Source organism: Lissotriton vulgaris, chromosome 7 (assembly GCF_964263255.1).
Source record: "Lissotriton vulgaris chromosome 7, aLisVul1.2, whole genome shotgun sequence".
NCBI lineage: Eukaryota > Metazoa > Chordata > Amphibia > Caudata > Salamandridae > Lissotriton > Lissotriton vulgaris.
In genome coordinates, this window is record NC_141695.1 from 1,255,621,836 (window position 1) to 1,255,647,743 (window position 25,908).

The window sequence follows — 25,908 nt, forward strand, 5'->3', positions numbered from 1 at the left end:
AGCCTTCTGGGGTGTATTCATGAATACATAATTGGTTGATTATGTTATCTTCCAGCTATGATTACAATAAAAACAATACATTAACGTGCTTCTTCTGTTTTTTGTTAAATTCAATGTGTTTTTTGTAATCGGGAGACTTTGTTTTTATGTTCTTCTCATATGCCAAAACCAATCTCCGTTCCAAGATGGCCCCTCTTTTCTTAGGAGGTCATAATCAACTCTGAAGATGGTCCGCTGTCGCTGTCGGTGGCGCTGACCTTTACCCCTCGGGAGCCCAACGTGCCGCCATATTGGCTGTTGTCTGTGCGAGTCCGTGAGATAGGAGCGGTAGAGAGAGTATCATGACCCGGAGGAGGAGCAAGCAAGGGGCAGCCGCGGGGGTGCGCCGGGGGTCAGAGCGCGGCGGGGAGGCAGGAGTCAGGGGAGGTGAAATGGATGGGGAACCTGGAAGCCGACTGCAGGAGGCGGTGAACTGCGAAGAGCAGGTGAGGGGCCCTATGGGTGTGTGGAGCGAAGGGGCAGCGGAGAAGTCTGGGTGGGCATGAATACAGCGAGGAAGCAGGGGGTAAAGTTGAAGCAGATGTGATAGGCGAGGAGGGCTCGTTTTTGGAAGGGACTGAAGCTTGTTCTTGCTGTGTGTTACCTGAGGTAGGAATGTTTGGCTGCAGAGAAGGGCAGGTTGAGAGAGTACATTTGGAGAGAGGAGCTACATGAATATTAAAGCTGTGTTTTTGGTTGTAGGTCTGATTGAGGAAAATCTGTTGGTCGGTGGTAGTATGAGGTTTGGAGATGCACAGTGTCCGAGTAGCATGGGACGTTGCCGAGGTTTCCCATCTGTCGCTGGAGTACCCCGCCCCTTGCGGAGTCGCACAGGAGACTGTTGCCGCCCCTTTAGTATAGTTTATACGAAGGCCCTGGTTTATTGCAGTGTGCTGGTGACACTCCGATATCTACAAGATGTCCCAAGCACTAGCATGAGCAGATGGGCCACCTGGATGGTGACAAAGTGATTAAGACAATCTCCGAACAAGGTAGAACTGATAATGATGGTTTCGGACTGCTTCTTCATATAGCTTGGGCCGTGGCATGTATTAAGTAACTGGTATAGTTTGCCCATCAGCCTTGACCGAGGTCAAATATCTGTATCACCCATGGTCAGTGGGCTTCATTAGGTGATTTGCATTGGGAATGCACTTCAAAGGGCTGCGGAGTATTGTGTCTATTTCCACAGTTCCTTTTTTTTTGCTTCCCAAGGGAAGCAGCATCAGCCTGGGAGCTGCTTACGACGTGTGTTTGAACAGACTGCGAGAGGCTGTGTCTTCAACGGTATCTCAAGAGGTCTGAAATTAACCACCACTTGCCTTGAAAAGAATTTGCAAGCTCACGATATTACAGTCCTATTTCAAACACGTTTTCTGTTTTGCTTTCTTCCCCTGTTTATGTTTTAAAAAAAAAGTAGAAACCCCAATGTCTACGCTATGAGATTTTCAAACTTATAGCGATGGATTCTGCCTAAAAACAAGATTTTTTAAGTGTCACAATTTGATCTCATGGATATTGGCTCTATCCCTAATGTAGTTTTTTTTTTAGTCAGTAATGGGATTATGCACACTATGTATTCAAAGTAAATGTTTGTGGTCAATTAAATCCTAGATAAAGTTCTGTATTGGTTTGTCAACTTGTTTTGAGTTACAAATATAGCACTCGATCAGCACAGGTTTAACTTGGGTGTAGACGATATTGAGATTCTTCAAGGTTCAGTAACAATCACATGTTTTTTTGTCTTTGGTACTAGAATAAAATAATGTGATATTGGCCAACAGTCATACAGTTGTCTTGGTCATAGAATATTCCTAAAACTACTTTCAGTTGTTTGCGCTCCTCTCTGAAGGTTTTGGCCAGGACCGCTGACCTGAAAACCTCAAGAAGGACTTGTCCATTTTGTTTGTTCCTATACTATTCAGGGAAGAGGATCAGTTATCTTTTTCCTTACTCTAGTTGTTTCTATACATAGAATATTCAGCCCTTCTGTAGTCCAGCCGGTCTGTATGTTGTCATGTTATCCAGCTCACCAGATAGAGATGCTAGAATCTCTGCAGAACTGTCCTTTTGTCTACAATCCCTCTCTTGAGAGTGAAAGCTCATTGCAATCCTTACAATGATCTCTTATGACCCCAAGCAGAACTTGAAATTAAACTTTATCTTGCCAAGACATCACTTCATACTCTTACTTAGATGCTGCCTTAAACATTAACCGATATCTTGCGGAATATAGTTTAAAGTAGTGATACTCAAAGTAAGGCCGGGGGCCACATGCGGGCGGGCCCCCTGGTCAACAGCAGCACTGGGCTGCTGTTTACTCAACTTAGCACTAACATTAAAAAGATGGTAAATATACAGGCAACCATGTATTTAAAAGTTAATTGAAATTAAAGAAAGAAAAGTTCTGCACCGCTTTAGACACACTTTCATTTTTAAAGACATCTTGCAGTAAAAGTGAGAAAGTATGATAAAGTCTGGTCAAAATTAAAAAAGTGTATTTTATTAACTTGCAGAACCGCTTCACCTTAGTACATCATATTATATTATTACAGTGCATTAAAAAGTACATCTTTAATAGTGATAGTTTTCAAACATGAATTCAGAAATGTTCTTTCTTCCCTCCACCCTCACAACAATGGCAATAGGGAACTAAGAGGCATGTCTGTTATGCCCACTCTTTGGGTGGCCAGGGTTTTTATTATACATGAACATCATAATTTTATTAAATCAAACACAGGAAAAGGTTTTGTATAGCACAAACCCTGAAGTTATGTATTTGGAGGTCCTCTTATATGGTAAGTAAGAAACAGAAGGGGAAATAAAATAAAATAATTGCTTAGGATCACTCAGTTTAGTTAAGTAGAGAAGCCAGTTTTTGTTTTCACATTGTGTAATTCAGACACTAGGTTAGCTTCCCATACACGCAACTTAACACCGCCCCCCCCCCCCCCCCCCACTCCCCAGCAAACCTGCTGGCATCAATGCGGCCCACAGTCACATCACAAAACAAGCTTTTTGTCCCCAGGGAAAATGTTTGTGAGTACCCATGGTTTTAAGAGTGCCCTCTGGTCTTTTGTGACTTTTGATCTGGGCATCACTTCTTTTAGGCAAAGCTTACTGTCCTGGGTTTGTGATTGCAGTGCTTCAGGAGGCCATGTTATGGTAGCACTACTCTCTTTTGGCAGCAACTGGGTTAAATGTTTCACATGGCTTCTGTTTGTCTACAGAGTTGTACGTTTGACTACAGGGCATGTTTATTATGACCTACTTGGCATCTGATGACGTTGTACTTGGAACCTACTTTTTGGTGTGTTCACAAGAACCCTTGTGGTCAACGTTGTTGCTTTATCTTTGTTTAGTAGTGCTGTGGAGAACTAAATTATTTGCTGTCGTACCTAGGCATGATTTGCGGTTTTAACCAGGATCGATGTTGTGAAACCTTCAAAATGTATCATTATTCTGGACTATGTAATTAAAAATCTATGGGAATTGCAATTTATTGTCAATACTAGCCTTAATGACATTCCATACCCTCCTACCTTCAATTCCTTGCTACACCCCGCTCCAGCATCGCCTATAACATCAACTTGCTAGGTACTTCTCTCTCTTAAATAATAATTGAATAAATATCGAAACCTAAAATCACCCACACAAAATGTTTTTTTGCTATAATTTCAAAAAGAGTTTTGCAACTTAACAGACAGTGCGAAATAACTCTCCTTGCTTGGCAGGGAATTCTCCATCTTCTATCTTTTTTCCTATGAACGTTAGTGTTTAAGTATGCACATCAAGTGCAAAATCACCCTCCACATATTTATGTAGCCCATTTCAACAGGAGATACGACACTTAAAGATAGCCATGCTGAAATCCACTAAAAGTTAACTTCTAAATCAAAGCATTTTTGCAGAAGCCCCTTCCCCCAGACATTGCTGCATTGATTAAAAACAATTGGCGCATAAAAATTGAATTTTTGCTGCACACAATTGTATATGTCTTTTGTGTGGCATATTCACTGATTAAAATGCGATTTTTTTTTTTTTTTTAAAAGTGTTCATTGTTATTTTTTGGGATAGCTCAGTGGGCTACTCCTAACAAAAGACCATTCCAGCTGCTTCTCACAAGCCAGCCCTAAAGGCCCATATACTTGGCATCCACCCTCTCTTCCCACTCGCCCTAAAATACTGTCTATTTTAGAAATAAAGGTGTTTGGATGAAAATTTGTGTCACAGATTTGAAAATCTGTGCATTCCTGCAATGTAAAGGTGTTTTATTTTTATTTTTTACAAAATGCAAAGACTCTTCTAGAATAAGGCTTGGGATTTATTTATGCAATGCTGTCTAACAGAAAGGCTTTCCCAGATGCCAAAGTAAATCGCATACAAATACACCCTCTCCCCCTTCACCCCCCCCTCTTCCCACACGTTCTGTTCTTGGCAAGGCTGTCCTACTCCGTGACAGCTCCCACTGAAAGACTGCAAGATTACAAGAAAGAAACCTTTAAGAGAAACAAGGTATACGCAGGACGTTGTACATTCAGACTAGGATAAAATAACACACCAAAGTCAATTAAAATATTGGTAGTCAAAGGCCATCACAGGGTGTCAAACCACGAGTGCCTCTAGCACTACAATGACCCAAAGGCATGATGAGTAAGGAAGGTAAAACACCAAAACCTGGGCCTCTCAATTATGCACACTGGAGACCCACACACGTGGTGTACAAATCAAGCTCCCACTGGACACTCCTCTGCCGTGACTATTCACAGACTACAGTAGACAGTAAGTGTAAACAAATATGGTGCACATCCCAATTGTTGCGTACATCATAAAAAACATACACAACACCGACGCAGAATGACCAAACATTTCATTCATTTGAAAAGTTGCAAGAATTGAACAGCTGTGAGCTACAACCTCCATTCCTACCAGAAAAATGTTGCACTCTGGTTTTATCATTTTTAATAGACACAGGTGAGATAGTAACTACAAATGCAGAGGGCAAAATTTATCAGCAGTTTGCAACATTTTCCATCCTTTTTGTGACGTAAGCCTGGCACAAATGTTGATTTTTGTTATTTACTTTCCAGCACTAAACATGTTTTGCACTAGAAAGTAGCTTCAAAGCAATATAAAGTAGAGCTTTGCACTACTTAGCGTCCTTTGTGTCAATGGAGCATTCAGTGTGGGGTACATGGGCATTCCCCTCAAACCACCAATGGGTTTTTTTATTACAAAAATTCATATCTTCTAACACTGACAAGAGCTTTGTGAAAAACCCATACACGTGCCGGAGGCAGGCATAACTTTAGAGCAGGTGTCCCTGAGTAGCTCGTGAGCTACTAGTAGCTCACCAGCTGTATCTGAGTAGGTCTTCTGTGTTCAGTCAAGCCTACAATTATACTAGCTTTTGCTTGGTTGAATTATTGTATACATTCCAAAATTAAAAAGTATTTATTTGATATGAAAATGTGTGTTTTTTCAGAACTCAAACTGATATTTGGAGAAAAATGGTCAACTTTTCAAACGGTATTTAAACCTATTTGAGTTGGAGAGATTTATTACTCATATTAGGACTCTGGTGCTAGGGGGATTGCTGCTATGGCTTTTTTAGATTACCCATGTGATCGCTGCTGATAATCGTAGATGAGGTGATCACTATTACATCACCAAAATCAGTAGCTCTGGATGATTTTCACTGAACCTAAGTAGCTCTTATTAGAGAAAAGGTTGGAGAACCCGGCGTTAGAGAAAAGTTTTCTTTTGTAAAAATGTGTCTACATCTGCATTTATTCTGTACTGTACAGCACACATACAGAGTAATACAAGTGTTAAAATATGTCATAGCACAGTATTTTGTACTGGAAAGGTCCCATTCAAATACAAATCTATGCTTGACATCTCACACACTCTTGCACTATGATGTGTTATGTCTTTACTAGCAGCCCGCCCCAGCGTTGCCTGGGGCAGAAGGGGGCTGGGGGCTGCATTTTTTGGCCGGGGCAGAAGGGGGCTGGGGGCAGCATGTGGTGGAGCGAGCAGAGGTAGGTGTGATGTACCTCACGACCCCCAACCCCCTGCGCTGGCAGATTGCTCCTCCACCCTGCTCCGCTCCATTCTCGGCCGCCCTCAGCCGGTCAGCTCTGCTCCGCTCCCCTACGCTCGAAGTGCTGCAGCTGACGGGACTCCTCCTTCTCCTTCTTGCCATCAGAACACGGACACGGACCACCTCCCGCCCCGCTCCCACCCCGACATTTTCCGTGTTTGTAAATGCCTTACCTGATACGCTGCTCCTCACATCACCGCCGCGCCATGTACCGTCATCACTCACGTCGCGGGCAGCGCGTTGCGGCCGGCGCTTCTTTCAAGTGACTAATTTGTTTTTAAAGTTAATTTTTTAAATTTACGTTTTTTTTTGTTTTATGTAGCCTATGTCCATCTACACACCCTGACCTTTTCAAGGATGTATCGGGTGTGTAGATTGGCGCTGTGGTTCCCGAGTTTACCGGGCTCAAAGGAGAGTTCTCTCTTTATAATGGTAGTATAGATTAGATGTGGTGTGTGCTGCTCTCTCCCTTTCACACAATCCATCACAGCAATTTAAATTGCTGCACTGTGTTTCTAGGAGTTTTGTAAATTTGGCGCACACACAGTATAGAAATTTAAACAGCAAGTTTGAAAAAGTTGTACCAATATGGGTTTATGATAAACAGTAAAAACAATATGCTAAACAATGTTACTTTTTTTGCAAGTTAATTTTGTTATATATTGGACACAACATGCACATTACAATGCTTACATACAGGAAAATACAAGTAATTGACAAATATACGAACCATTGCAGTTATCAACCTATTAATTTACCTAACCAGCGGAGACGCTTCACAGTGACTGCGGGGCTGCTGCTGAGGAGACAGACCACACGCCCCAGAAGCCAGCGGGGCAGAGTGCCGAGTTGTTGCCCCTCCCTCCACCTCACCAGGAGATTTAAAAACTGCTCGCGCCTCCCGCTTCGTGGGAGACGCTTTACGGTGACTGCGGGGCTGCTGCTGAGGAGACGGACCACACGCCCCAGAAGCCAGCGGGGCCAAGTGCAGAGTTGGTGCCCCTCCCTCCACCTCACTGGGAGATATTAAAACTGTTCGCGCCTCCTGCTTCGCGGGAGACACTTCAGGGTGACTGCGGGGCTGCTGCTGAGGAGACTGACTTCACGCCCCAGGAACCAGCGGGCCGAGTTGTTGCCCCTCCCTCCACCTCACAGGGAGGATTTAACCAACTAGTCTCTCCCGCCCCGCGGGACGCGCGCTGGATGACACACGGGCCAAGGGCGGGCCCGTCTGAGACTGTCCAAGGCTGGGCCTTGCCGTATCCCCTGGTTTCATTTTACTGGTGTGTTTTAAAGGATAAGCCGCAGTGACATAGAGTAGCCGACTTGCCTAATATATCCAAGCGTCTTCCTTCCGGCTAAAGTTCCCCTACAGTCCTTGTAGAACTTGGCTGAACTGTTTGATTAATATTAAATTTATTTAATAGGCTTTGTGTTTGCGGTTCATGAGATTGTACTCTTTAATTAGGTATTTTAGACAAATGTAAAATCGTAAAGGAAATAAACCCCCTGTCGAGCATGCAGGTGTAACTATTGACACCTATCTTGTAAAAGCAGTGAGTGCTATCAATGTTGAAATTGATAGGGCAGAACGCCGACTTTCGTTAGGTCTGGGTAGTTTGTCGGCTACGCCCCTTGCACCCTTGATTGAACCCCCTGAAGAGCGTAGTGATTCCTCCAGCCCAGGTTCTATACCCGCCAAAGCTTGTGTCGAGGTAGCCACAACACCATTGTCTATAGAGCCCGCAGATGCCCCCAGTCTGTCGACTAGTGAGGCACCCGCTCCTAGAGCAAAAAGGGGACGTAGGAAGCCTCACCTTAAACGGGGGACAACTAGTGTTGGTAAGGGATCCAAATCTACTCCTGTCCCCAATATAAGAGAGCAACTAGCTAATATTAACCCCGGGGCTCTAAACGTTATACAGGTTAACCAGATTATTAATGCACTGGCTGCTAAAATTGACATATATCTTAAGCCGTTGTTTGATAAATTAGACTTACTTAATGGAAAAGTCACTAGGTTAGGAGGGAAGTTAATACTCCAAAATGAGTTACTGAAAGCAATGAAAGATGCACCTACGGAACGCTCTAAAAATATCAGTAATGCATTTGCAGTAACATCACCGACAGAGGTAATTGGCACTGTCGGGCAGGCGACAACCGTTCATGGGGGCGACAGTAACCAAATTATTGGTAGCATGGAGAACATACAGGAGACTGAAACCCGGGTAGAGAGAATATCTATGAAGGGGAAACGTAAATAAATAAACAATAAATCTACCCCCAGATTGTTCTCCATATGCAGCGGTTTTGATGAATGTACCGGTCCTTAACCAAACCCAAATGGAAACCCATGATTCGCTTAAGAATAAAACGGTGCACTGGTTTAATCACCACTGTTTCCAGTGAATCGTGCTGGCCAGATCCTTAAAACTAGAAGGGCCAATTGGATAGGCCCATCAAAAAAGAATATACGGGGTGACTGTTATTATTAATTTTAAAAACCCTTACTTTGCAAGCACCTCTTTGATTAGAGTAGCAACTTTACCAATTATCGAACAGGGTGTTTCCCTACGCCCACTTGTCTTCTTTTATAGCCACTTAATGCATGAACCACTTGGTGGGACAACCCCGGACCAATATATAACTAGAAAGGCTTTACCATCACAATCCCTGTTTGAGGTACCCGTGTCCAACCGATTCCAAGCACTTAGTACCCTCGATGTGAATGATTGACAGGATTTGGACCGCCCTATAATTGATACGGCGGCTAATCTTAGGTTTGTTGTCACAGAAGGGGAAAATATAGTTGGACAGGGAGCTGTGGTTCTGGATAACCTACAGCATGTTACAGATCCAGGAGGCGAAAGCTATTTTAGTCAAGATGAGGGGGTGCCCCATGAAGGAAATACCACCCACCTGATAGAGCCAGAAGTTATATGTAATATTAAAGGGATATCTATAGCAAGCGGGAATATAGCTGGGTTGGCTTCTAAAGGGGAAAAGTTGGGTTGGATGGACTTCCTTAGATCCCATGATATTATCTGTCTTCAAGAGACCTGGTGCACTGAATTGGTCAGCTATGATGGGTTTGCCTCGTATAATCGACTGGGTGTGAGTGTTTGATTGGTTCAGATGCTCTGTCCATCACCACCCCCTTTTGTACCGCTTTGTTCGCCATAAGTTGGCAGGGTATGCTCAGACGTGAGTCCCTTGCTCACTTTGCCACTGGATTCAAGCAGGCCGGGCTGAAGACTGTTGAAATGCCAGAAACCAAGTCCCTTGCTCACTTTGCCACTGGATTCAAGCAAGCCGGGCTGAAGACGGCTGAAATGCCAGAAATCGGTCCTCGGAAGCCTGTTTCCGGTCCAGGGAAGGCATGGCTTGGCAGTTCGGGCTGGACTGTTCCCATGAGGTACAGGGTCAGACTGATTTGCATATGGCCATGTCTGAACTGGGGTGGCAGAGTGGGCTAAAGAACGGTGATGGATTAAACCCAGATCTGTTGACTGGATGCCCAGTCCATCACCACCCCCTTTTGTACCGCTTCGTATAATCTACCAGCACAGGGTTCGGTTGCTGGTAGAGCAAAGGGGGGGGGCCTTTTAACTCTTGTATTAACAAGTTTGCCCCTAGAAGTGAAAAGGTACCTGAACATCGAGGCATATCTGCAGATCCTCTGGCTTTATCAAAAACACGGCCGGGATGTTCTTTTAACCCCTTCCATGCTGATGACAGAACGGTTCCGTCATCAGCGACAGTTGAGCTGTGCTGATGACGGAACCGTTCCGTCATGACTCCGCCGCGCAAGGCGGAGTCAGCATGGGCGGGGAATTCGCGCCGCACGGAAGCGGTTAATTAATTTTTATAATAACATCTTCGATAATACACGGCCTAAAGTCATTAAGGATTTAGAGATTGCGATTGAGAAGTTGAGTACAGAGGAAAATGTTGTTTTTGACTTTATTTGGGTTGGTGATTTTAATATTTCTATATGTCCTATGTCTACAACAAGGGTCTGTGGGGTGACGAGTGATACAGGAGAAGATGATTTTCACTTACTCATAATTTATATGGCGAGTCATTAAATAAAATGTTGGCAGATTATGACTTGGAACTCTTGCAATGCGCAAGAGATGGATGTGGAAATGTGATCCCTACTTTTACTGGCAGGAATTCAAATTCAATTATTGATCACGTCTTGGTATCCTCAAATATCACCCCTTTATGTGTAGTCCCCAGGATTGAAGAATCTTTACTCAGTGACACAATTGTATTATTTTGACAGCTGTAATCTGGGAAACCAGGTCTGTAAATACTACAAGAGATGTGGGTAACATTGAACCGCATAGACCCAATAATACTAGAATAAAATGGAAAGGGGTGCATGCGGATAAGGTGTTAAAAAATATTGTAATGGATTGTTCTGCTGAGATAAATGTTAACTTGAATATTAACTGTGTGCCTGCATTGATCTTAGAGAATTTTATTAAAATTAACCATTCTTTAGATACCATTTTTACAAGGTTTGGTAACGGGGAAATTACTTATAACAAAGGATGGTTTGACCATGTTTGCACCACTTTGCTTTCGCAGTTAAAACTGGCGTTGATGAGTATACCCAGGGACCCGACGCTTGTAATTAAACTAAGAGCAGATAATAAACTTGCCCTTAAGCGGAGGAAAAAGAGTTACAACGAGAGGCCTGGGATAAACTTACCCAGGCGGCCGAGACATCAAACTGCCAATTGTTTTGGGCAACAGTTAACTCCAATTAAAAAAAAAAATGAATTGGTCCCGGAGTTAATGTCTCATGTAAGTAGTGAGACCTGGGTAGCCCATTTCGCCGGTATCTTTAGAGCTAGTCATTGTTCAAGTGTCAATACTAGTTCCTGGACTGTAGCACCGCTAAATTTTACCCTAGAAGAAGTGGAACAAGGCATTGAAGCAAGTAAGGGAGGTAAGCCCCAGAGCCCAGACCGGGTTCCAATTGATGTTTATAAACCTGTTCCAGCTTTATGGGGCCCGTTTTTAACTATTCTTTTTAATGCCGCTGTAACTAATGGAGTTCCTCCTACATGGGAGAATCTATTATTATTCCTATTTATAAGAAGGGGGACAAATCGGTTGCCAAAAACTACCATCCAATTTCCCTTCTAGATTCCTCCATTAAAATTATGAGTAGGATTTTGTTAGTTACACTAGAAGAGTGGGCGGAGGTCAATGGGATTTTAGCTAAAACTCAATATGGTTTTAGGAAAGGGCGAGGAACGCTTGAACAGTGTACAAACCTAGACTTACTAGTCGAGAAATATAGTTCTGCTAAGCAAGATTCCCTTTGTTTCGCGGATTTAAGCAGTGAGTTTTGATTTGGTGGACCATTCAATTTTATGGCGAACGCTACTCGAGGTTTGGGCCCCTGAGGATATAATTTATTTTGTAAAAAACACAGTTGATGGACAGAATGCAGAACAATGTCTTACATTCACCCCAGTACAAGGACCTGGGCCTAAATCCATAGTTTTTTTGCACTCCTCACCACCCTAGGTCAGACACTGGCTATATGCAAATCAGCCTTGACCCTGTGCCTCATGGGAACAGTCCAGCCCGAACTACAAAGCCATGTCTTTCCTAGACCGGAATCAAGCATCCAAGGACCGGTTTCTGGCTATCGGCCTTCTTCAGCCTGGATAGCTTGACTCCAGTGATGTGGAGAGCCTGGGACTCACGTCTGAGCATGGGTATGCTCACGTCTGAGCATACCCAGCCCACTCGGGGTGAAAATTGCAAAAAACACAGAGGTGAATGTAAGACATTGTTCTGCATTCTGTCCATCAACTGTGTTTTTTGCAATTTTCACCCCGAGTGGGCTGGGTATGCTCTGACGTGAGTCCCAGGCTCTCCGCCCCAGTGCGGACGTTCCATTGCGCGGGCGGGATCGGAAAGTTCAGCGGACGTGCGCAGCACTAGCAAGGTAGTGCACGTGACGTCCGCTGAACGTTCGCAGCACTCAAAGGGTTAATTAACATTTAGTGTCAATACAGAGCAAGTGTGCGGTAGGTCAAGTCCTAGTTAGTGTGGTAAAACTGTGAGGCGAGATAATGGTCTATATTGGTCAAAAGCATACACATTTAGCCCTTATGTCTTACGCAAACCAGTATATGTTCTTAGTATGGTCATGAACCTTCTTGTTGTGATCTAAATGGTGGAACAAAGGAGAAGGAGGTAGGCCGATGAGGACAAGAAACACTAATCTAACACAGTGCGGTCCGACTTAAATGACAGTACTAAGCAGTTAAAATCAGTGACATAGCACTATTGTTATAATTCGACCCTTTCAGTTCTGAGCACTCTGCATATCTCTCAACACCCTTCTGGTGGGGTGAGGGGGGAGTACACTACCCCCCTCGGACATAATTCCACTTGCCCCCGACCGTAACCCACTTTCTGGGGCAGCCTCTATTGGTGTAAACCGTCTTTTCTGCTACCATAAATGTCTCCATTGTGAGCTCCCGGTACTACATCTGTTTGAGAGACCGTTTATGGGACTTGTCAGTGGTGTTTGTGATTGAGAGTTGGCCTATGCCTTTTTCAATAGTTTGTAACTGTGCTAGTTTTTCTCCTGTATGTCCCACCCCTAGGGAAATAACTGGACCTCTGATAACCTACATGTATGCCTCCCACAGCACTGCCACCAAGGTCACTGAGGCCTCGTTCTTTGCGAAGTAGTGTTCAGTGGCCACTTCTATCACTTCCTGGATACTGGGGATCCTGAGTAGGTATGGGCTTAGTTTAATGCGTTGGGGAAGGTGCTGATTTCCCCCTCCATAGATCGCCCATATGGGTGAGTGAACTGATATACCCCTAGGAAGGTGCTCAAATGCTCAGAAATGTGGCAGGTCCTGTGACAACGTTAGGAGATAATCTATTCTGGAATGGGAGCCAAGTGCTCCAGAGTAAAACGTGTATTGACGCTCTATTGGGTAAAGGGCGTGCCAGATGTCAATGAGGCCCATGGCGTTTAGGAAACCTCCTAACTGGGATCATTCCCCCCCTAACTCTGTTGTACGCTCTCCAGGAAGGCCAGTAATGTGTCTCTAAGCTCTGCCAATGTGGTTTCTTGGAGTTTTGATAGGCAGTACACACTGACCAGATTGGGTGTGCCCTCCCATGTACCCGCGAGAGCCACGTAGTTCCCTGCTTGTCCACTTGAATGGTGTGCGTTTTTAAATACTAGCAACTTTTTAATCCATACTCCCACCCCCAGGCCACCTGCACATTTTGTATCCCCTTTCTCTAGTGCTCTTAGGCGAATGGCGTTCCATTGACGTTCCATGACCGTATACGCAATTGCATTTTATCTACTATGTTCGGCATGGGTTTGTCATGTTGTTGTCTGTGTAGGTGGAAAAATCTGACCCTTCCAAGCTTATATGGCAGTGTATCTTGTATGATATGATTCTACCTCTTCTGTGCGGTGTAATACAAATAAAACCTATAACATGTCCCTAACATTATCCACCCACCCTCCCTGCAAAACGGGCCTTAAACTGCCTGCTACCTCAACCATGCAGAGTGCTTTTCATCCCTCAAACTCTAAACATGCAACTTTGTTGGGGGGGAACCAGCTGTCACCACCCCCATCTAGTCCATTCAGCTATTGTAAGTTATGTCCAGCATGATCTAGCATACTTAAATTGCAGAGTCCCCAGACTTTGTTCAGGTAATTTGTGGGTGGAAAAAGCCTCCCTGTACATGGGTTCAATCGGGTTGTCAAGTCATTTTCCCGTCACGACAGTGCGATCTGTCTTGATGTCGCGTTGTCTGAGGTGAAAAAACATGTTTTATCTTCAGACTACCCGCAGGCGGGCCGGGAAAAGCATGGAGTACTTGATACCTTTTTTCCCTCGACTTTCTTGACCTCTAGAAAGGAACGTCTCATCTTTTGGACTTTGAGGGTCAAATCAGGGAAAATTTAAATGTTGGCCTATTTCAGTGACTATAAGGTTATATCATGGGCACAGAAGTGTGCCCTCTCGACTGAGAAGAATTTGGAGAGCCCACATGGTTGCAGGGTTTTAAGTATGAGTTCTTCTACGAAGAGATCAGTCACTGGGCCCTCCACTTTCTCTGGGACCCCAAGTATACGGATATTGTTCTGCCTGGAGCGGCCTTCCACATCTTCCGGGTGGGCCTCAAGGTCTGCCGCCTCGGTCTTTAGGTCCATAACCTGTGCTTTGAGAGAGATTGTATCTTCCTTCAGTGTCACTTTAGTTGTTTCGAAGTCTTTAACTCTATGCCCAATGTTGCTCAGGTCAGTTCTAAAGATTGCAAGGTCTTTATTCATAGTGTCTATTTTGTGTTCCAAAGATGCTTGTACTCCTTGGATTGCAGCCATTACACCATGGAGTGTAAAAGCATCCTCTGCCATAGGAGCAGCTACCACAGGTGGGAGCACTGCTGTGATCTCTCCCTGGGCTGAGGTTTCCTTCGTGACCTCGTACCTATCCAGTTTGGTCAGATGGCTATTTTTTTGACCCCTTGGTGGCAATTTGTGTCATTTAGTGATCCTGAGGTAGGTTTCCCTTTTTGGGGGCATCCGTCCCCTGCCCGATGATGTCGCTGATTTGTGAAGCGCTGCTGCCACCACCACCACCACTACTACCACTGTCTGCCGTGAGCCTAACCTGATCTGCGTGGCCTGTTGGTGATACAGTGGGCTCCTTTGTCCAGCCACGAGCTGCAACCAGGACAGGGAACAGTTTGTCGGTCTAATAGCCGCCTCTCTGATCCTTCGCTGCTACAGATTATTGTTTAATAACCAGCCCCCCCCCCTTTCTGTTGCTGCAGTTTTCAATCTGCTCTATGCCCATCCGTGGTCACTGGCACACCACCAGGAGGAGGCTGCACCGCCCAGGCCCGGAGCGGCCGGTCGCCCCAGCTTCGTGGCCGCACTGTCAAGCGCCGTCACTATGCAGACCGCCTCAGTAGGAGAGCGGGCTACACACTGCTTGCAACAAAGGGCAAGGGGAGGCGCACTCACAGCTATCTTCTGGTTTCCTCCCTGTCGCGGCCTCCTGGCATGTCGTTGTAGGCCGAAGCGGACCCACAGTCCGTAGGGCCGGCAGCCAATCTCATTCCTGGCACAAGTCTCTTTTTCGCCATCCCGTCACAGCAGGACAGGTGCGCTCAAGGGGTGCCACTCCCCTGGCTCCTCCACGCTCAGCTCTCACTCCCCTGGCTCCTCCACGCTCAGCTCTCACTCCCCGGCTCCTCAGCTCCAATGCCACGAGCCCGGCCCAGGAGACACCAGGCCGTCGTCCAAAGTAAGGCTTGGGATTCCGATCATTCAAACGGTAATCATTGCACACTTCCGCACTCAGGACTCCAACCGCTAGGTAAGTGCTACATCTGCCTTTTTAAGGCGCTGGCTGTGGATAGTTATGACGGATTGATGTCCGCTGGCTGAACTGGGCTTGGAGCCGCTTCACAGATTGGCCATCTTGCCCTGCGGTTGGCCCCACCCCCCCATTGCCTGTTTTTTAAAACATTTTATAACATTTTTTCATGTTCGAGTGGGATACGCCGAGAGAGGCATAGTGGGCTGTAATGTTCACCTAAGAGTGAGTCTATGGTTAGATCATTTGAAGGCTTTTGTTTTCCAGTTAGTGGCGAGGGGCATATTTATTTGGTAAAGTGTCTTTTCATGCTCACTGTAATATTCACAGCAGATAGGATTCAGTACCCTCTTTCTTGACATCTTAACTTCACCTTAAGAAATCCTTTTCTGTTGCGTTCCATGATTGATTAAAGTTAAAAGGTGTAGATAAGTGTTAACCATCTCAAATTCCACAGATGGAAAACAGTGATCCTTTGTCCAGTGTGACATATTTAGTTTTGGATCCTCTGCTCTTGCCATTGTTTCTTGGCCTAAAACCTGCATTGCCCACCTGTGTGAAAAATAAAGATGTTAAAAAATGTGAATCTGGTCAACGTAGCGATAAAACTTATTTTCAAGTTCATTCTTTCAGTATCGCATGGTTCACATCATATGGTCTTTTTAATGCCTTGCCTCTTGACTACTATCTTGTTTTTCCTGTCTACTTAGTTCAGTTCACAAGTTTTAACACTTTCAGAATGATGCAGCATAATAGGTATTAATAGGTATTAAGACTTGAGATGAGACCACATAACTCCAGCACTTGTTTCCAGTGAATGCTTGAATTCTATCCAAATCCGTGTGCCTGACGCATAAAATATTTTTTTCCTCGCTGTTTTGTTCTCAACTCCTGTTTCAGTTTATATCTGCCTACCCGCTCACTCAGTGTGAAGAACAAACTCCTTGTTCCCAAAGTACAACTCCCAGCTTCTAGTGTCTGTGCTTTTTAGGTAACCGTGTCCATGCAGTACAATTCTCCATCTTTACATTTGAGGAATATTTCTGATCCTCTTAAATTCAGCAAGGAGCTAAAGCCATGACTGTTCAGACTACATGTTCAGCCTTTCATCCTTGCTTCTGCTTTGTTTTCTTCATGAAGATACTTTCTGTTGGCTGAGTTAGTTTTACACCGGTTTTGGTAAATGTCATGCTATATTAAACACCCAAACTAAACTAAAGACCTTTAAATAGAAATACTTAAATTGAGGATTGGAAACTGTCCCCTCACCAGGTAGTGACACAGACATCCTGGTGGACACAGGAAGCTTATTCTAAAAGCATGGCTAGAGACCCAACAGCTTCCCAAAAGCAGCTGATAAAGTTGTAAATTAAATTGTGCATGCATAATCATGAGAAAAATCCAGTACGTTAAGTCTGCAAACAAAGTAAATTGTATTTTCAGGAAACTGTTACCCATCTTAAAATATGTAATACGATTCTTGATCTTTATCAATGTTGACATATATTTGTTATAGGACATCTAACTTGTCTTTTTTGTGTGCATTTCCTTGATTGAAGCAAGCTATGTTGTGATTGCAGTTTGTGTTTTGTAAGGGTTATGGGAAGGACAGTTGCAAACATTACATGTGACATGCTTGTGGGTGGGGGGGTTATGTAGAATGTTCCTAACGATTTGGTTACTTTAACTGCTTTTTTATGCATATAGTGGTCTAAAGCTAAGCTAGTTAAGTTGATGCATTGTAAATTTCCCACTGATTGGTTATAATCTTTACAAAATAGATTTGGCAGTCTTGCGTAATGATTATACCAATTTACAGTTTTATGGTCCTACTGGTAGCTCTGGGATGTGGACTGGGTGTCTTTAGGGTACAACTCAGTCGGTGTTTAAGAGGCATGATTCCTGAAAGCGTATCGCCACCATGTCCCTTACTGTTGGATTGGGATTACTGTCTTTAAAGTGCACACTTCTGTACTGCAGGTCCTCCCCGCCGTTCACCAATCTGTGCAGACATGCTGCCTTCTTTGTCACAGAGAGCGAAAGGACTGTTCGGGGGTACCTCTCAACGGGCTTGTATCTCCAGGGGAGAAGTTGCCTCCGGAGTTCGTTCCCTCTCTTGCTCAGAACCTTTTGGGGGAGATGCCACTATGGATCTGCAGAAGCTGCCGGAAGAGTGTGGAAGAGGAGGAAAGGCGAGCAATGCAAGAACAGGCTCTGGCAGTGAGTACTTGCTATATATTTTAATAGGGACCAGGGTATGTTCAGAAATCCTACAGTAATAGCTTGCAGCAGTAATACCTCAGAAATACAAATGAAATTTTAAAGGGCTGTTGCAGTGCTCCTTACGTTTGCAGAGATCTTCACCCTACTACTCCCCAATAGAAAAATGCAATTTGTCCTTGAAACGTTGCCTGTTTTACTGAGTACAGATCCCCAACATGCAAATGTCATTGTTTCTTATGAGTAATATTTGGCCTCACTACAGCCCATTTAGTGTTTGGATAACCAGGCATTTATCAAACATTCAGGTGGAATTTTTGTTGATAGGATTTGCTTCAGATGGATGTGCAAAGAATGTCCTTGATTGTAATACTTTCAGAGAAGAACGACGAGTTGTGTCCAGTTTCTTTGTTCCTAGAGTGACAGACTATTCATTGTTCACTTACTGTTTTCCTATGATATCTTCAGGATAAACCTAATTTTCTTTTCCATGTTTACAATTCCTCTTTTTCCATACACTGCCACAGCATGAGTTCCATATTACTAGAGAGCAATGCTGGGTTGGTATGTGGAGTTGATATCTCGATTACTATCAGTAGGTCACTTTTATTTCAGGGTGGCTGATTTGCAGAGATTCAGTCTTAGAAGCTTAGTGACTGAAACTTAAGACTGCAGACAATGGTGTGCTTGTCTGACTGACACTGAAGAGTTCATCATTTACCGTAGTGCAAGACCACTCACTTGTCAGTCCAATAAATCCGAAGCAAACCATGAAAACCCTCAACCTTGGACAAACAACACTGGCTTGTTGAGGCACACCATTTAATGCCACAGTGAAGGTACTAGTCTCAATCCTCACATTGTATTGGTGAACAGTTTGTTTGCTGCTGCTATCTCAGCAGGAACTGAACTGTGGCGTGTTGCTGCACTGCTTGGTCAATGCTTACCATATTGGTGTTTATTTTGTTGTTGTCCCAATCGTGGCATTTTGAAATTCAGTTCTGTGCTTGATGACTCTAACACTTTCCATGTCGATAGGGAGAGGAAAACCGGTTTAAATGCACTTGTATTTAGTATATTCAGCCCATGTCCTACAGTAAGCCTATGCCGTCATCTATTAGCTGGTGATTCTTCTGGTTCCAGAACCCTCAATCTTCCTCTAATGCAGAAATGCAACCATTTTGCCTTGTAAATGTCTGGGCATCTTCCAAAAATCTAGCTACAGCAATGCCTCCTATCAGAGCCTTTACAAATAGACTCCAAGATTAGTTTTCTGATTGCTGATCTTTTCCTTTTATTCTTCTTGCAGGTGTCGCTTTCTCACACGTCCTGCAAATCCCAAACTTGTGGTTCTCATTCCTCATCTTCCTCATCGTCATCCTCGTCTTCTTGCCATGGGAACTCTGGTGACTGGGATCCCAGCTCTTTTCTTTCTGCTCACAAACTCTCGGGTCTCTGGAACTCTCAACACCCCAACGGTCATATGCAGGACGGCTCCCTTGCGGTTCTTCCAGACCCAGTTGCAGGACATGGTGAGTACTCTTTGCAGGACATGGTGAGTACTTCAGCAGAAAAGAGCTAATTCTCTTTGAAGCATAAACTGAACCCACAGAGTATCCTCTTGGTCCAAATACAGGCCATTCACTATTGCCAGCGTGGGGTTTATCCCCCCAAAGGGAGCGCCCAGTCATAGCAAGTCTTTCTCTGGCACCATCTGAGCTACTATGTAATACGTTTTTGAAACCCCATGTCTACCCACTTGATTCTGTAGCACATATAATGGGCTTAGGCTGACCAGATGCTACACTTTCATGCTTTGGACATAGGAACAGTTTCTTATGCTAAGCAGACTCTGCCGACTTTGATCTAATCCTAAGAACTTTCCCTTGGGTTACATGCCACTTGGGTGACATGCCACTTAGTGGATATTCTTTTCAAAGGACTATTGATAAGGGTTTATAGAACTTAAACTGCAGACATGGGTTCAGACACATATCGACACTTAAGGCTACAAGAGACTCATGGACTCTCTTCACGGCTGTCAAGTGATTTTCAGTTATTAAGTAATTTCCATTTTTCACCTTCTACAATAGAAATGTTTGATGGGATAGTGTTCTCCATCGTGGGATCATCACTGTTATTTATCAACACTGAATACCTTCAACTGTGTTAGATTCCAGAATAAACTGTTTCTGCTTGTAAAAATGTGTTCTGGGATGAATATTCCTTAAAAATTTTTTGTGTGTAATGCCGGATTGGCAGCCACTTTTTTGGTTTACTTATCTGTGCTAGGTAGAGGAGAAGTGAAGCAGCTAATCCCAAGCGGGATTTATTTAGGACTCAGTTTTTTTTGTAGCCTACAGTGATATCTGATTTCCATTTAAGATGGAGCATTTCACTCGTCCCTTCCCCCGACCCGAAAACCCTACCTGCCTATCGTCTCTTGTGTCTTGATTTTTTGCTTCTTGTAATAGGAGTTAGGGGGCTGAGCTTTCTTTCCCATCCACCATTCATAAGGCCAGTGATGCTTTCATGACGGAGCAGGGAAAGATATCCCTTTGAAATCCTGTTTCTCCGTGAGATTTATAAACTGGCCAACTAACTCTCGGAATTCATATAAATGGGCACATGTGACCTCAAGAGGCGACTTGTGTGACTTATTTCTTCAGCATCCTAATGCCTCATTTGTGCCACTTCCATTATGCCAGTCAGCTACTAAAGCAAAGTTCTCCAGAACTGGAATGTCGGCCATGGGGTTTGGAGACCGATTGCAGTTTATATCTGTAATATTCTTCGGAGACTCTGATCATGTTCTTACTGCCTTCCTTTAAAAATAAAGAAAAATTAAAGTTGAGCGGCTGTTACCTTTGGCTTTTCAATTTAATTTGTTACCTACTAAAGAAGAAAATGTACTAATTTTTATATAGTGGTTTCTATTGGAAAGTGTTCTGGAATTCTTCACACAGGCGAAGTTATTCAGAATTTCTGATTTTAGATAAAATACCCATGATGGAGTGCTGGGATTCGCGGTAAGTAACTTCCCTTTTCAAACATTCGCCTGTAGGCTCCAACGTTTTTCCTTTTCCTTATAGCAAAGGTTATCTAGAGTGCTGAACAGTCTAACCCAACCTTAAGTTTCACATATCACTTTAAGGTATTCTCTCTGGTTGGTGTGGAAATGGTCTGACTAAGTTGTTCCTCTGTTCAAGATGAGCGATGCCTGAATATGTCCATGGACTGTAACAACGCAGCCCTGAATGCAGCGAACATGAAGATGTGTCCATACAGCCCTCTTGCCTGCCAGGGGAACGGTGTGTCTGTGCCAGGTTCGCCTCTTCCTACCTCACACGACTTCTGTAAAACCAGCCCCAAGCAATTCAAGAGCATGTGCCGTAGGCCAACTCCACCAGGTGAGCCAAAGTATTTTCCAGGAGATTAATAGCTTGATGCAGGGTATGGCAGTAAGATTGATTACTGGTTTGAGGAAAGCATGAAAAGTTGGGGCAAAATGTACAGGATTCGCTTTGGAGCAAAGCTTTCTTTACAGCTGGGTCTCAGTGAGCAGGTTATCAAGACTGTTGTGTCCAAGGAGGTCATGTGAGTAAACAAATATTCTTTTGTGATTGCGCAGTATTGTCAATAATGGAAGAACTAGATAGATGAGCTATCAGAAACCTGTGTGCTGTGAGCTGGCAAGCACCTGATTTTGTATATCAAAATCATGTGTGGTTGGGAACCCTGGTAGCACTCCTCTAGTTACACGTCAAATGAAATTCTTTTTGTTAGAGTGTGTATACATGTTTAAAGCTCCGATGACCGGCTGCCCTGGCAATTACCAATACAATTCGGCAACATACGACCAGGCACCCGGTCTTTGTTCTCCTGTCCACTCATGTGGGTAGATGTATCTCATTATTTGATAGATCTCCTCTTGAAAATCGGCTGTATTATAAAGCATAACCTTTTCAAACACAACTGTACGATGGTCTAAAAAAATTAGAAAGTATGTAGAGAATCCGAGAGGGACCCTTTGCTTAACCAAAGGTAAAATGGTACACTATTACTTGAAAAGTAGGGTATTCCTTGGTTGCTGGTACCAACTCTTACATATAGTGTTATATCCATTCACCACCACATTGTTGTGTAAAAAAAAAACATACCATGAAAAGAACAGTACCATAGAAAAGACAAATATAGGCAATAAAGCTTAAACAGTAAACGAAAAAATCTAGGTCAAAGATCAAAATCAATATTAGCAGATTTATTTAAAAATGTGCAAATTAGATTTTAAAAAATTTCACATAAGAAAAACATTTAAATCAATTGTAATCAACAACCATACTGTGTAAGACATTTGATCATGAAGACAATTCACACAATATTGCTTTCAATACAATAAGGAGTTAATCTCCACAATCACCCCTCGAGAGAAAAACAATTGACCGTATAATTTGTCATATCCTGTGACACATCTGTAAGACAAACTATTGACTAGACCCCGATGTATGGTTGTCTTGACGTGTCTGTGGGCACCAGTCAAGTGTCAGATTGTGTCCAATAGCTGCGTCGACTCGTTTTGATGGCCCACTTAATTCACACCATCTTTATCAAGACTAACCTATCAATCGCTCGATTTTGTAAGTATCTCCTTTAGATCAAGACCTATGTGCAAAAAGACAAAAATAACAATTCGTTTCTTATGCCTCATTGCAAGAAAGAACATATCTTATTTACAATTAAATCACATGGTACAAGTGTATTTCATTTTAATTACAACCATACACATAAAATTCATTACTAAATAATCAGTCACTATAATTTCAGCTTTATGCCTCAATGTAAAACATGACCTTTTGGCCTATTGAATGCGCTAAATCAAGGAAATAGAAAAGGAAAAATAGTCTAAAAAAATGCACATACATTATCCATAGTTCTCAACCCAATTTACACATCACAACAAAAACGTATAAAAGTTCTAGCTAATCCTTCTGCAGAAATCAACTGGTTTCATTTTTTAAATTTAATTATTTTTTTAATCTATGTAAAATAATTTTTACATAAATTAATATTGATTTTGATCTTGATTTTTTTGTTTTACTGTTTAGGCTTTATTTCCTATATTTCTTTTCAGTGGTATTGTTCTTTCCATGGTATGGTTGTCTTTTACACAACAATGTGGTGGTGAATGGATGTAACACTTTATGTAGGAGTTGGTACCAGCAACCCATGAATACCCTACGTTTCAACTAAAAAATAAGTAATCCAAAAATCAAGGTTTGATCATCTTTGGTGCATTCTTTAAGTGATGTTTCTTTTGTGTTTTTACTGTAGGTATTTCAAATCTTGTATAAAAACGTATCCTTATTCAAACGGACAATTGGTATAGCACTTTTATGTTTATGTATCTGATCCTAACAAGAAAAGCTCTATTTGTGGCTTATCTGATATCAGTTACTACTTATTACAATGACTGGCTCACTATGAATACCTATCACAAACTATGCTTATTACCAGGGTCGGTTAATTGAAAACTGCCCAGTGTGTTTGTCTCTAAATTGAATCTCACTTTACATGACTTTAATCAGTGTTAGTTCAGCAAAACTATTCATGGTAAGATCCTTGTTACAAAAATGTTCTGATAAATTTGACATTATTTTCAACCAGGGATTTATTTGTATACAACACTTGTTTTTCAATTAACTGCATAGAATTACAGTATACAAACGTGTCAGTAGTCCTCCCGTGATTTGCAAAAACTGTGAGCAAACAATGCATATTGGTACAGCTGCATGTCGACTGCTCCTCTCCTTGAAAATCTAGCTTTCCCTAGTCTCTGCCATTGATTGGGACATGGGTCCCCAAATTGTATCTGATTTCTTGTGAGCCCCTCTGGCTTTGCATACCAGCTTCTCCATAGTTGCACAAATGTTTATCCCATTGACCCATTCTGCCACATTGGAAAGGGGGGGGGGTCTATCTTGCCAATATTTGCAATGTCTCACTTTGCAACCACGGGTGCTCCACGGCCCACCCAAGGTCCTGGATAATGCCCCACAGGATTCTTTTGGGATATAGAGTAGGTCCTCTGACAGTAACTATTGAGGTCTCTGTTGACTGCCTAACAGTAATTGCTGCTGGTCAGGCACTCCCAGATGATGCGGAAGAATGTGCCCAGTGCATTCTTGCATCTGGGACAGTTGCTGCTGCCAGCACGGCCCATCCACTATAGGCGGAATGGCACATAGTAGAATTTATAGAGAAATATTAACTGGATGAGTCAAAAGTATATATATATATATATATATATATATATATATATATATATATATATATATATATATATATATATATATATATATATATGCACAATATCAGGGGTTCCATCTTTGCCTCTACCCAATCATCATGGAGGATCCCTTTGTATGCCTCCCAGTTAGCTTGGAATGGTCGGGCGTTGTTTATCAGTGGTTTGTATAACCTTGAAATGCCACCTGTGCCCAAGGTTTCTAGCTTTAAGTGGCATTCCATAGGTTTGTGTTCTGGGACCAAAATGAGCGCGTCACGGTACATGTCAAGCGAATGGCAGGTTTGTAGGTATCTGCAGAATTGCAAAGGATGGAACTGGAATTCCGCGGTGAGCTTTTGGAAGGACCTATTATGGATACCAACTCAGACATCCCCTAGGGCGAAGATAACTACTAGGTCCCAGCCCATGAATGCAGAGATACTCCACAAGGAAATGATGAATGGAATGCTAAATAAATTGAACATCCACCCCCAGTCAAGAGATCTGGGTTAAATCCATCGTTCTTTTGCTCACCATGCTACCCCAATTTTAGACCAAGCCATAAGCAAATCAGCCTTGACCCTGCTCCTCATAGGAACAGTCCACCCCAAACTGCCAAGCCAGGCCCTCTCTGGGCTGGGTGCAAGCATCCTGGGACTGGTTTCGGGGGGGGGGGTCTCATCAGCCAGGCTAGCTTGAATCCTGTGCTCCTGCAAGCAAGGGACCCACGTCTGGGCATACCCATCCCACTTAAGGTAAAAAATGCTGTGCCTGGTAGTTCTGGCTGGACTGGTCCCATGGGAAGCAGGGTCAAGACTGATTTGCATATGGCTGGGTCTAACCTGGAATCTCACATGGGCCCAGAGTTTGAAGCACGTTGAAAGGTAGAGGGGCTGAGGATTTTTGAACTAGATTTTTTTAGCAGGACAGTTGAGGTTGTCCTGAGTAGAACAGCCTTATGGTGGACTTCTGGTGGACTTCTGTTATGAGTGGCATGGTTTATCCCTGAGCCGAGCAGTGTATGTCATAAGCAGTGCTGAAAGCGGTATCAGTGTTGTGAGCACAATGGTGGAGGCAGTGTTGGGAGTGGTAGGGCATAAGCATGCCACATGAATTAGCATTATGAAGTCAACATTGGTGCTGTATTATAAGAAATTAATTGGGAACTGTATTTTAGATTAATAATGATGTGGGGATGAGGAACTTGGATGGAAATGTGGGACTAAACAGATGGATTATGTCCTTAAACCTGCAACATGATTTTTTTTTTCTCATCTGATATTGCTGCAGGTGAAGCTTTTCATACGTCAAAACACCATCAGCATACAGACCTCACAGCCCCTCCAAACAGCCCGACAGACCTCTCCTCTCAGCCTGTGCCGCTTACGCCAACACAACAAATGCCTGCTCACCCGGGACCACTTGGAACTCCCCCTCCTGTCCATCATCATCATCATCACCACCACCCGCCAAGCCAGACGCCGCCACCCTTTTCTACATCGGCCCCCAGTCCTCATACTCCGATGCCTCCTGCTGCGTCTCCACCTGTGCCTCACAAGCCAGGGTCTTGCAAGAACCCTCATCTGCCTGCCAACCCACTGCCTGCAGTGAAGATGACACCACCACTGCCACCTCTCACTGGTTGCACCCATTCCTGCAATGGGCACTGTGGCAGCACCGGCATGGCACAATTAGCTCCACATCCAGTGTCCGGCTCCAACAGGTGAGCAATATCTTGAAGTGATGAGATGGTAATTCACTAGTCAGACCCCCCCAGGATATAGCGGCATGGATTAGCAAATTTAGCGGCACAAAAATGGAAATTTAGCGGCACAAATATGGAAATTTAGCGGCAATTT

General features: G+C 43.5%; 1 protein-coding gene across 1 annotated transcript in view; it reads left to right on the top strand.

Annotated features, from left to right (window-relative positions):
- The first annotated feature begins 261 nt into the window (after positions 1–261).
- Positions 262–25,908, top strand: part of FAM193B (family with sequence similarity 193 member B) — a 167,826-nt gene continuing 142,179 nt past the window's right edge. The window contains exons 1-5 of the mRNA XM_086931790.1: positions 262–485; positions 17,524–17,763; positions 19,073–19,295; positions 20,973–21,173; positions 25,340–25,772. Coding sequence (XP_086787916.1) covers positions 342–485; positions 17,524–17,763; positions 19,073–19,295; positions 20,973–21,173; positions 25,340–25,772 — 1,241 coding nt within the window. The 5' untranslated portion in view covers positions 262–341. The remainder of the gene's footprint in view (positions 486–17,523; positions 17,764–19,072; positions 19,296–20,972; positions 21,174–25,339; positions 25,773–25,908) is intronic.